The sequence below is a fragment of the Sinocyclocheilus grahami genome, unplaced genomic scaffold, assembly GCF_001515645.1.
Source record: "Sinocyclocheilus grahami isolate Dianchi unplaced genomic scaffold, SAMN03320097.WGS_v1.1 scaffold194.1, whole genome shotgun sequence".
In the NCBI taxonomy this organism is placed as follows: Eukaryota; Metazoa; Chordata; class Actinopteri; order Cypriniformes; family Cyprinidae; genus Sinocyclocheilus; species Sinocyclocheilus grahami.
The window spans coordinates 764,453-778,468 of NW_015505373.1; the positions used below are offsets into that span (position 1 = coordinate 764,453).

Here is a 14,016-nt window from a genome sequence, read left to right on the forward strand (position 1 = left end):
CTGGTTATGACACTTATTTTGCCTTTTTGACCTATGAGACCGATTCTGTATGTGTTTGTGGTTTTATCTGTGCTTTTCTTCTCAAGGATGCACGGAAAGCATGTGCGGATGCCACCCTCTCTCAGGTAGGACTCGTTAAACATCAAACCTCCGTCACTTCTCAAATCATGTTGTTGTAATCGGATGGCGTTTCAGTTGACTCTCTTTTGAACTAGATTTTGTTCTCATGTGTTTCTGGCAGATCACAGCCAATATTGAGCCTGTGGGACGGATTCAGATGCGCACTAGACGGACACTGAGGGGACACTTGGCGAAGATCTACGCCATGCACTGGGGCACTGACTCAAGGTGATCCCGTCGAGCCTTGTGCTGTAAACTAGTAGTAATAGTGCAGATGAGGAGTCATGTTTTGTCATCTCCAGCAGGCTGATGATTTTTGGCTACATACATGTGTATGTGAGTAGAGATCACTTTATAAGCTACACAACAGCTTTGCCTCCGAGTCCGCTGAGGCAATCACAAAATCATGTCTGGATCACACTTACTGCAAAATCAAAAGAAAACGTTTTCCATAAAAGAAAAATTGATTTGTCTTAGCACAGTAAAGTATATTTTTTTCATTGTGACATTTGTTCATGACGGTTAAATAAATTTTCGTCCTAAAGTCATATTCATAGGAATAGGAAATATGCTAAAACAAAAGCACACACATCACTGGAAAAACTCTCAAAAGGGGTGCTCAACAAAATATATTAATGAAAACAGAACAAAGTCGACACACCTAGGCTCTAAAAATATATATTTTTTAATAACAGACTATCCTATTACATTTTTGTATTTTTGGAGCCTTGGTGTTCTGACTTTTTTCTGTTTTCAATAGGAAATATGTTTCCATGATTTATAGATGCTTTAAGAACTGTATTTATTTGAGTTGTTTTTGTTTCGTTTTTTCCCGGACATGCCCTGGCTGGGATTTCTAATTGCTTAAAATGTCCAGCTTTTAAAGGGGTCATAGGATGCTACATGCACTGTTACATGTTGTTTGAGCTGAAATGTGTGTTGGCAGTGTGTGTACACAACCACCCTAAAATGATAAAAATTAGGGCTGAACGATTTTGGAAAATAATCTAATTGCGATTTTTTTTTTTTTACCAATATTGCGATTGCGATTTAATATGCAATTATTTTTTAAAGCTCTTTATGTTCTGTATTATTCAACAAAGACCAGCTATAAATCATTGTATAATATGATCAACACACTATTATAGATAGATAGATTAAACATAAATGTTCTTTTCTGTAGGCCAGGCCTATATGTTATGATGAAATTAGGTGATGCATGAATTGATATGAATTACATTTTTATTTAACAACTACAATCACAGTACATTGACTGATTTGTTGAACTTCCAACCTTGTAAGCATGTAATAATTGTTTAAATAAGCCTGGTGTAAATATTAATATGAAAGTCAGTAACAAATCACACAAACTAAAGTAGATTGCAGAAATATAAAAACAAATCTGTTGCTTTACCACACTACTTTAGGTCATTCACAGTCACTGTAATAAACATATGTAAACATGTGCACTAAACACTGTCTGTTAACTTTAGACCAGTGCTTCTAAAATTTTTGTGGTCGCACCCCCCTTTAAACCTATAAAAAAATCTGCCCCCCTTTCCACCTCAGACTACCAAATACTTTCATTAAACATTATGAAAAATTAATGCTTTTTTATTAAAAAAACCTACAGGGAAAAAAAAACACCTGCATCACTTGAAACATTGAAAAATAGCAGAGAGAATAACTGTTGTTATTATTATTATTATTATTCTCTCTCTGTTATTTAGTTATTGTGGGTTTCATACGGTCCGCTAAGGCATAGGACACACACACAGGCTTTCCTCCTCACCAACGACATTAAACACGTGTCTACACCGGACACGAGCGGCAAAATACAGTAGAACCATTATAATCAGTGACGCTGTGTACACTGGATGCGACGTGACATTAAACTGATGCCTTGTTCTATTTATGACGTTCTGACACAAAGTTAAAATGATTTGCAATGGTCGCTTTGCTGCGTCCAGTGTAGAGCTGTTGCGGCGCGACGCGTCAACTGTAGCGTCTGGTATAGACACAGTGAGTGAAGCCGAGAGCAAGATATGCCTCGTCATATTTTCTGCATTTAGCTTTTTAATGACCAGCATCTGTCTGGGTCTGTGCGACTTCATCTATGGCTTTTCTCTTCCCTTTCACAAACCGATCCATCTCCCATTCTAAGTTACATCCTTTGGCTGTTTACGGATTTATTTCTTTTCTTTTTCTGCTGATGGCCCGCGCTCGACTTGAAGCAGCGCTGCTTAGACCGATGGGTGTGCGTCATCAAAGTACTGCGAGAGCTATAAGAGCGCGGACGTCTCCTTATGCTTTCTCTCGTCGTACTTTGATGTCATACACCGATTGATCTTCAAGTGGAACACACCTATTCACTCTCATGTGTCACGTGACCGTGTAGTGATTTTTAGTGACCGTGTAGTGACCGTGCACTGCTCACCCGCCCCTGAGTGAGCTGTCATCAGTCCGCCATTGTTTCGACGCCGGAGCAGATGTAGACAATAATGGCTCCTAAGCAATCGAGGTGTTCTGTTGTTGGATGTAATAATGAACATAGCAGTCGTCATTTACTCCTGACATCTAAGCCGCTGAAGACACAGTGGATTACATTTGTTTCTGAAGGGAATGCGCCCTCGATCTATCTAAATGCGTTTGTTCACGCGAATCATTCGTGATTCACCTACAGAAGTGAGTGTAAGGTTTTTTAATGAATCTTTGCAAATCGCCTTTCCTAATAATGTGCTAATTATTAAGTTTCACGATGAATGTAAAAGTTTCACTACAGTTTACAGTCCCTCAGAGAGCGGCTTGGAAGAGAGGGGCGGGGTCAGCAGAGCTCATTTGTATTTAAAGCAGCATGCAAGAAAACAGCTTGCTCTGAAAAGAGCTGTTTTTGACAGGGTAAAAACAGTGTGGTTTTACACTACCATTGAGAAATTTTAACCAAACTATGTTACAGACTTTAAGACCCTAAAGAATCATATCAACTTGCGGAAAATGGGCATCATATGACCACTTTAACGATGATTGGTTGATTATGTACAATGCCTGCTACTACTACTAAACTACTTTTCAGTCATTACCTTCAGCAAGTATGAAAACCGTAAGAAACCAAGCCAAAACCTGGACATGTTGGGTAATTTAGAAACCCCGGCCCAGACATGTCCAAGAAAAAGAGGACATATGCTCACCCTACACAGTAATGAAAATTTAAGGTAAATGTGCTGAATTGTCTTGAAAGTAATGTCAGTGTGCAAAAGCGCTCAATGGTTTTAAAAATATCCATAATTCTCTTTAAGCAAATTATAATAGGCCTTTATCACACTTCAAATTTTCGCATCCCTTCATTAGTGTTGGAAATGTCTTTTCACGCTGTCAAATAGTTAAAATTTTCCCAACTATTATTTACAAATATAACTCAAAATGAATGTTTGCGAACAAATACAACCTAGTACAAAACTTTCACATGTCATCATTAATGTAATGGACATCTATGTGAGTGACTTGAACAGTCGTAGTTGAGCGCCAGCGCCACTAACAGATGCTGAGTGGTGTTGCTGGGCGGTATACCGGTTCATACCGAATACCGGTGTTTATTTTTGTTATGATATGAATTTTTAAAATACCGCAATATGTCGCTAAAACAACGTTGGGAACGCGACACTGTTTTCACTGTTGCACTGTGGTGAGGGCACATCTGTATGTGTTACTAAACGTGAAAGTTCCAAACCCTAGGGATGTGCGATATCTTATCGTTTGTGATATATCGGTAAAGATTCTCCACACGATAAGAATTCGTCTTCCCGCGATAATAATGATAAAGTGATGAATATAATAATATAATAATGAAAATAATGATGAAATTAATCTAAATCAAATAAAAAACAACTGCCCGTGCAGATCATGATTAAAATGCAGTGGTTGCTTCTAATTTCAAATGGCTAGATATTTTTTGTTTAAAGCCAGTTTGTTTGTTATAAAGCAAATAGCCAATAAATAAATCTGCTTAAATATCAGTATCAGAATCCAATTTGCTATTTTAAAAAAAAAAAAAAGAAAGAAAGAAAAGAAAATCTGAATTCTGAATCAGCTATGATTGGCGCATCACTAATTAAAATACTAAGTAAAAGGCCTCAGATTTGAAGTACAATCTGGGATGTCTTTTTCTATCAGTTCTTCAATAGGTAGATCTTGTCTTTCATAAAGGCCAAGGTCAGGGATCTTGGGCCTAAAAAGGCTGGTGACCACTGCTCTAAAGAAACAGGATTCCCTAAATTATCGTCATTCATATCGTCATCGCAATAAATATCAGAAATTATCGTGATATATTTTAAAGTCCATATCGCCCATCCCTACCGCCCCCTGCCATCAGCTCCCGCGTCTCACACACACGAGTGCGACTTTAGCACTAGATTTAGCAACTTTCAGACCCTTTTAGCGGCTTTTTTAGCACTAGGCTTTTTTAGAAAGTAGCATTGAATAAACATTATAGAAATGTAGCTTTAGAAATATTTAGATTTACCAGAGAATGTATGACACATAAACTAGGGATGCTAGGGAACTAGGGATCAATACTGATTTCACAATACGATTCTCTCACAATTTCTGAAAAAGAAATTTCAGAATTATGAAAAGGTGTCCTTTTATTATTTCTCAGAAAAAAATGCTGCACATTTCTTTGTGAAATTTGAAATATCAAATAACAAATCTAAATTTAAATTTGAAAACAAACCCCAAATCAAATAAATAAATACAAATAAAAGAAATCTCTTCACATAAACAAAATTTAAATCATAATATAGTTTAGCAAGTTATAGCTTTGTGTAGTTGTAGTTTTTGATTCACATTGTATAGTTGAAATTTGAAGCAAAAACAGAATGGTCTGGCTTTAGCTTTGTGAAACTAAACTAAGCAAAAACAGCAGACTGAATGAAAACGCAAATGCACTCTCTTACTTGGTTACCGCTGTTAACAAAGTAGTGCTGCGCTTATAAATACTACTTCAATATGCAAGATGAAAAGAAAATGTAATCTGAACTTTTCTACAGACAGTCCGTCCCCTTCAGAGATACATTCATATAAACCCACCCCCAACTGTATCATGATTCGTTTAACATCTCAAACGGCTTGAATCGGCACATATTGTTATTGGTTTTCAACCGGCTTGGGTTCATTGTTACATCCCTATAACAGATTTATATAGTTGGCATGAACGCATTTACACTGCAATTAGAATTGCATAAAACATGCTATGTGATTTAATGTTTTAAACGAGCATTGAGTTAAAAAAATTGCTTAAAATTAAATACTCCAAATATGAAACTAGAACCATCAGTAGGTGGCAGCAAGTCACTGTCTTAATAGATAATTAATTCAGTCAGTCATTCATTCAACCGATTCATTCAAACAGCAGAATCAAAGCAAGTCCCTGTCTTTATGAATCATTTGTCTCACTTGATTTGTTCAAAAACGTGGATTCATTCAGGAACGAAATTGCAATGCGTGTTGCTCAGAAAGGCAATGTAGTTCTTCTGGGCTTTGATTGGAACTGAAATTTAGCAAAAACTGACAATGTCTAAAACGTAGCACAATATTAACTTTCTTTTTGAACTGTTGTATAAAATCAATATCACATTTGTAATTGTGCAGATATTCAAGGAAAAAACAGCAGTCTTGCTCGAGTGATATTGCTTAACTATATTATATGATTTATATAGGGGTGTAACGGTTCACAAAATTCACGGATCGGTACATTTTCGATACGGGGGGCAAGGTAATTGGTTACGTCGCAATGTTGGAAATATTTCTGTTTTAAACCATGAAGGCGAGCCAATGGATATCACACACAAGCAACATGCAAACTTTGCGCAAGAGTTGTGCCGGTCTTAATCTCAGTCAATTCACTGCAGAAAGTGAAAGTAAAAACGGACTGATGGAGCTTTCTGACGCTTTCTGACACCACTTATTCTCTCAGAGACAACGAGACAAATCTACTTCAGCATATGCTGATAACGATATATAGCTAATTGCTTTAATTTATTCCCTTAATATTTCTCTTGTGGCCCGTACATAGTGGAAAAAAAAGAAAGAAACTTATTTCGTGTTAAACCGGTTGTTTTTGAAAGTCGGTGCTTGAAATAAAAAAAATTTATTTCATTGATTTTTATTGATCACTGCAGTGTTAATATTTTAATGATAGGGCTGTAATGCATTGTATAATATACCTGTTTTAAAAGACCTTTTTAAAAACATTTTAATTGGAGTAAATGGCCTAATCTTTTGTTATCCTCACAGCGCGTCAGTTATGCGGTAATTATTGCGGGGCAAATTAATTGTAATCTTAATTTAATTATAAAAGTAACTTCATAATAATAATAATAGGCCTAATAAAAATAAGAATGTAACAGGCCTACATTAATTGGAAATGCCAAATCCTCTTAATATTGCCAATAATTTATGTTTTTGACAATATCTCTGGCTATCGTCTTTCGACGCACCCCAGCAAGAGGAGGTTATCATGGGGCAGACAGCTCCGTTTCGTCGTTTGGGCTGCCTTGTTGAGCGCAGTGGCACTGAGAACATTATATTTCACACACTTTAACCCATTTAATCCCCAATTTTTCCCAGACATGAAAACATCCAAAGGATGTGTCGTTAGCAACCCTTTGAAACTAATAAATATTACAAATTAAAAAAAGTTTTTTTTTTGAAGTGTATGAAAAATTGTGTTTTATGGTCTGTCATAATTGTGGGTTAATGTGTATACTGAATTAACATATTTCTGCAGTCATAAAAATTATTATATATATCTCAGCCCAGTGTGAAGCCCAGCTTCTTTGGTGTTGAAGCATTGTGTTATAATAACCCCTACAAATACAACTCATTATATACACTATAAACACTTTAAAGGAGATCAGTTGTTTATTGCAACAATACATAACTACAATAACTTTGTCTAGTGCTCTTGTGAGAGTTTATAGCATGATTTGTGAAAATGTAACTATACTGAGTGACATAGCATAGACTTCATCATGGCTAGTTTTTGTGTATTTCATTTCATTCTGTAACCTACTTGTTCTACAGATCTGTGTGTACTGGTGTTAAATGCTACTGTTTTTGACAGCGTTGATAACGTTTATGACAGATAATATCATGATAATTTTTGCGTTTCCCTTACCGAATGTCGTATCCTGTCAGCAAAAACCTGTCCATGGGCTTTTTTGATTGCTTTCAGTTTAAGTGAAGTTCATAACAGGGACGCTAAACATTCTTGCAAACGGTCTAAACTGAATTATACATGTCATGCAGGCATTCATATGAGGAGTTTAACAGGAAATTAGTCATTCATAGAACAAATTTTATTTTTGAACATGAAAAATTTACCGAGCTCCGGACCTCGGTGGCCTCATAGCTGGTTACGGGCCAGTATTACAACATCAATATTGTAACTTATTTTTATAAATTTGAATTTTTAATTTAGTGCAGTATTTTGTCATTGCAACATTTTAGTGCAATTTTCACTAACAACTGCAATTGGATTTATATTGTAGACCTAAGTTCATTGTTATCCCACCAGTCACTATTGTGACCATCAAGATGTTTACTCATTCTATGACCACACTCAATAAAACTGAATATATGTGAATTCATATATTAATACTAGACACCTTAAAGATAATGTGTACCAAAAATCTTTGTCATATCTTTGTTAACATACTTTACTAGCCTTTCATTTCGGAGCTTTGATGCAGCCATCATCTACTCAAGGTGCAAACAGGAAGTAAACTGCTCTGGTCATGTGACAATATGCACTAATCATGTGAAACTGCATATATTTAATTGAGACCCTTTATTTTTCCTTATTTGCAGGAAGTGCACTAAAACTTCAGTCAGTAAGGTTTTTAGAGCTTTACAAATGAAAAACTTTTTTACGGTCACGGTGGGATTAAATGGGTTAAGCTCTTTTATTTTACAAATGTAATAGGGTTCGGTTTGTAATGCGTACCGAACCAAAAGCCTCGGACCGAACGGTTCAATATGAATACGTGTATCGTTACACCCCTAGATTTAAATATAAGACAATTTTATTATTTTTTTTTTGTTGCCTCATATCTTGAAATTTGGGGCCATATAATTGCATTCTAGTAGGCTACATCACGCAGTCAGTCGTCGTCCTGCATCATGTTCATCAGCATGCAATGCAGTGAAGTACAGGTCTCGGCTGGGACGGGGCGTGTTAAATGTGTTCATCGCTTTAATGTGCTATTTTTACTTTAATCGCACCAAATTAAATAGTTCTAAAGAGAATATAGAGTGTAGTATAGTAGTAAAATTTAATATAATTAATTATTATACTGTAAATATTAAGATGGTGTGATTTAAACCCGAGTGTCTTTGTTTGGCTCAAAGGAAACTTTTCTGTATTTCGGTGCCTGTGATCTTAGTTCTGTCTCCACAGATGAGCTGCTGCTGCTATTTCTGTCTCACTTAACTGTGTGTGAAGCTGTGACTACCAAGAGCGTTTATAATTACACAAATTGTTCAGTTGCGTTGAAACTGTGCATTCTCTGTACACGCTTGTCCTTGAGTGAGATGCTCGTGCTCCACACGTCTCAGAACAGAAGAGTTCAGTCTTCATGTGCTGTTTAGCCGCTCGCAAGGCAGGTCACCGAGACATTTCATGCCATTTCTATTTTCATTAAAATTCCCTTATTTTATTGGCATAATGTGCCCAGTAATGATGCATTATCTTAGGAGGTAACATCTTTCTGTACCATAGCAGCACCCAATACTAATGGCTTAGTTTACAGGTCACCTCTAGATCTACTACTAGGATGACATCAGTCATTTAATATTTAGGAACTCTTGTAAAAGTGATAATGTCTCTTGAAGCTGAAATATTTCTGCACCTGTACATCATAGCTAACAACAACCATTGGCCAATCTCCCGTACCTTTTTGTTTTAAAATAAAGCAATAAGCCCCAAGAAGCCATGGTTTACAGTGAATTTATAACAGCTAAGGGACGTTGTTAGGGACGACGTGGCGCGGAGTCAATAAATTCACTGTAAACCACGGCTTCACGGGGATTATTGCTTTTATAAAATGGTTATTCCATATACGTAGTAAGGTTTCACAGAATAAAACGGAGCAAATAAAGTGTAATGATGTTAATATAAACTGTATTCTTTCACCAAACAATGTAGTTCCTCAGAAACAGTTGTGGTTCCAACAAATTGGTTGCCGAGCAACACACAGAAGTAAAAAAAGGTGTATGTTTGTAGTGTAATTTACAACAGCTTCGAACACGGCTCAGCCAATCAGAATCAAGGACCGGAACTCTCCGTTTTATAATGTAATGCTCATTATTTAATTGTAGCACTTTAATCTCACAATATAGTTTGTCTTTATGCAAAGCATGCATTCATACGGCATGTTTTATATAGATTTTATAATCGTTAGACTTCTCTCAGACCTGTCAAACATATTTTATTGGACTGTCCAGCTTTTAATGTATGTAGAAAACTCTTTTATGAAGTGAACAGTTCACTTAGAGTTTAGTGAAATTTTCCCAGTAATTTAGTTTTTAGAATTTTTATCATATGTTATCTTGTGTAATATAATTGTTTGCTTGTTTTTATTGTATTTGTTACACTTGTATTTTTTAAATAGTTTTTGCCATGAAAGTAGCCTAAGATGCTGACATGGCATTAAATAAATAGATACTACTACTTCTCTCAGACTGTTTTCTTAACACATACACTACCGTTCAAAAGTTTGGGATCAGTAAGACTTGTAATGTTTTTAAAAAGAAGTCTCTTCTGCTCATCAAGGCTGCATTTATTTGATCAAAAATACAGAAAAAACAGTAATCTTGCTAAATGTTGTTACAATATAAAATAATGGTTTCTATTTTAATATCCTTTCAAATATAATTTATTTCTGTGATCAAAGCTGAATTTCCATCATCATTACTCCAGTATAAAGTGTCACACGATCCTTCAGAAATCATTGTAATATGCTGATTTATTATTAGAATTATCAACAGTTGTGCTGCCAAATATTGTTTTGGAAACTGCAATACTTTTTTTCAGGATCCTTTGATGAATAAAAAGTTAAAACAACAGCTTTTATTCAAAATATAAATCTTTTCTAACAATATAAATCTTTGCTATCACTTCTTATCAATTTAACACGTCCTCACTGAATAAAAGTTTTAATTTATTTAAAAAAAAGAAAGAATACAAATTTACTGACCCCAAACTTTTGAACAGTAGTGTATATTGTTAAAGATTTCTATTTTAAATGCTCTTCTTTTTAACTTTTTACTCATCAAAGAATCCTGAAAAAGTATCAGGTTCCAAAAAAATATTAAGCAGCTCAACAGTTTCCAGCACTGATAATAAATCAGCATATTATACTGATTTCTGAAGATCATGTGAAACTGAAGACTGGAGTAATGATGCTGAAAATACAGCTTTGTTCACAGAAATCAATTACATTTGAATGTACACTTAACAAAATTATAAACGCAACACTTTTGTTTTTGCCCCCATTTTTCATGAGCTGAACTCAAAGATCTAAGACTTTTTCTATGTACACAAATGACCTATTTCTCTCAAATATTATTCACAAATCTGTCTAAATCTGTGTTAGTGAGCACTTCTCCTTTGCTGAGATAATCCATCCACCTCACAGGTGTGGCATATCAAGATGCTGATTAGACAGCATGATTATTGCACAGGTGTGCACAAACGTTATTTTACATCATAATAATATTTCACAATATTAACTTTTTCCTGTATTTTTGATCTAATAAATGCAACCTTGATGAGCAGAAGAAACTCCTGTAAAAAACATTAAAAATAGTTCTGATCCCAAACTTTTGGCCAGTAGTGTATATATATATATATATGACATTTTGTTTTATGAAATATGAAAAAAAGACACAAAACACAAAAACAGTTACAATATAAAATAATGGTTTCTATTTTAATATCCTTTCAAATATAATTTATTTCTGTGATCAAAGCTGAATTTCCATCATCATTACTCCAGTATAAAGTGTCACACGATCCTTCAGAAATCATTGTAATATGCTGATTTATTATTAGAATTATCAACAGTTGTGCTGCCAAATATTGTTTTGGAAACTGCAATACTTTTTTTCAGGATCCTTTGATGAATAAAAAGTTAAAACAACAGCTTTTATTCAAAATATAAATCTTTTCTAACAATATAAATCTTTGCTATCACTTCTTATCAATTTAACACGTCCTCACTGAATAAAAGTTTTAATTTATTTAAAAAAAAGAAAGAATACAAATTTACTGACCCCAAACTTTTGAACAGTAGTGTATATTGTTAAAGATTTCTATTTTAAATGCTCTTCTTTTTAACTTTTTACTCATCAAAGAATCCTGAAAAAGTATCAGGTTCCAAAAAAATATTAAGCAGCTCAACAGTTTCCAGCACTGATAATAAATCGGCATATTAGAATAATTTCTGAAGATCATGTGACACTGAAGGCTGGAGTAATGATGATAGAAATTCAGCTTTGATCACAGGAATAAATTAGATTTTAATGTACAAGCCCGATTCCAAAAAAGTTGGGACCTGTCCCACCTTTTTTGGAATGTGTAGCTCTCATGAAATCCAAAATGAGCCAATATTTGGCATGACATTTCAAAATGTCTCACTTTCAACATTTGATATGTTATCTATATTCTATTGTGAATAAAATATAAGTTTATGAGATTTGTAAATTATTCCATTCCTTTTTTACTCACAATTTGTACAGTGTCCCAACTTTTTTGGAATTGGGTTTGTATATTAAAATAGAAAATTTTTATTTTACATAATAATATTTCACAATATTACATTTTTCCCCTGTATTTTTGATCAAATAAATGCAGCCTTGATGAACAGAAGAAACTCCTGTAAAAAACATTAAAATCGTTCTGATTAAACTTTTGACCGGTAGTGTAGATGTTCAGAAAGAGTTAAAATCGCCCTGATTGTTCCCGATTTCTTTATTTCCCCCCTCTCTCTGTGTTTGCAGGCTTCTTGTAAGTGCTTCCCAGGATGGAAAACTAATTATCTGGGACAGCTATACTACAAACAAGGTAAATGTGAAAGCCAAATACATTTGTGAACTGATGATTAGATGTAGTGACTCGACATGTTAAATAACGTATTTGTCTGGATTCTCTCAATTAATTTAATGAGGTATGTCCTATGATGCTGTTTAAACTGTATGAACGGGGGAAGTGTTGTCACAATACCAAAATTGTAGTAGTCTGTGTGTGTGTGTGTGTGTGTGTGTGTGTGTGTGTGTGTGAGAAATATGATGCTAATAATACATTAAAACAGCATGTAGCCTTCATTTTCACTTGACCTGATTTAAAAAAAGTTTGCTGCTTTAAAAAATACTTGAAGATCAAAGAAACAATTATACGTAACAAACAAGTGGCATTTCTATTAGTTTGCACTTGATTTGATGTCAGATTTTTTTTTTGTCCTGAAGAATCAATCGTTGCCGTTTTAGGTTTTAAGTTCGAAACTTGTGTGTAGCATTAAAACTCGTATTCAAATTATAAATGCGTTACATACTCCCGCTCCCTTTATCATCACTAAAGCATCAATCACTTGAGTTCAGGGCAAGCTCACCGAGCTCTGCACTCTTGCAAAAGCCCCCGTTAATATAAAAGAAAGATTTGTAGACTCCACCATGAGTCTCATATTTAGTGTTTTTTTGCTCTAATGTTATTATTATGATTCATATTATGATCATTTCAGTTCGAAGATGCATATAAATATTGTGATCAGCTTTGTTTCATAATGCATGGATGAAATGTTACCACATTGTTTTGTATTTATTATATAGTTAAGGCCAGTTGTTGCATTGTCACGTAAAAATTCAAAGAATCATTAACTTGACTTCTGATTGTATTAGATATATCTGTATGTCTAAAATCTGCAATGATACAAGTAGAGCCAGCAAACCTGTTTGTATGTTCTGTCATCTGTATACGCTTCGAGTTCCTAGAGATTCAGCATTAGTAGTGAAAACTAAAAGGCATTTGACATGTTGATGTGTAGGTGCACGCTATTCCGCTGCGCTCCTCGTGGGTGATGACTTGTGCATATGCACCGTCTGGAAACTATGTGGCCTGTGGAGGCTTGGATAACATTTGCTCCATCTACAACCTGAAGACCCGCGAGGGGAACGTGCGCGTCAGCCGTGAGCTGGCTGGACACACAGGTAACACTTTGCACAAAACCGTGTGTTTGGAGTGAGCTGCGCTCTCCTTCCTGCTGTTTAACTGCTGTCTTCACACAGGTTATCTGTCCTGCTGCCGCTTCGTGGATGATAACCAGATTGCCCCCAGCTCAGGCGACACCTCCTGGTGAGTTTTGGGTACCGCCTCAGAACAAGCCACTCTGTTCCCATGACCTTCTCACTGATAACATACACTTAACCCACAGGTTGAAACTCTTTCGGTGTGACATTTCACTTTCTAACTGTGCTTTGTTTTTAAAGGGGTCATATGATGCTGCTGAAAAGAACATTATTTTGTGTATTTGGTGTAATGAAATGTGTTTATGCGGTTTAAGGTTCAAAAAACACATTATTTTCCACATACTGTACATTATTGTTTCTCCTCTATGCCCTGCCTTTCTGAAACGCGTCGATTTTTACAAAGCTCATCGGGCTGAAAAAGAATGGTGTACTCTGATTGGCCAGCTATCCAGTGTGTTGTGATTGGCCGAATACCTCAAGCATGAGACGGAAATGTTACGGCCCTTACCATACTGTTGATGCCCTGTCTGGCCAGAGCGACGAGACAAAAACATTAAAACCCATTATAAACAAGGCATTTGTTGCATCCAGTGGGGA

At 35.3% G+C, this 14,016-nt stretch overlaps 1 protein-coding gene across 1 annotated transcript in view; it reads left to right on the forward strand.

The window, feature by feature from the left end:
- Positions 1-14,016, forward strand: part of gnb1a (guanine nucleotide binding protein (G protein), beta polypeptide 1a) — a 44,515-nt gene that overhangs the window by 1,501 nt on the left and 28,998 nt on the right. Inside the window, exons 2-5 of the mRNA XM_016285227.1 lie at positions 5-125; positions 242-348; positions 12,178-12,241; positions 13,218-13,380. Of these exons, the coding sequence (XP_016140713.1) occupies positions 5-125; positions 242-348; positions 12,178-12,241; positions 13,218-13,380 (455 nt within the window). The remainder of the gene's footprint in view (positions 1-4; positions 126-241; positions 349-12,177; positions 12,242-13,217; positions 13,381-14,016) is intronic.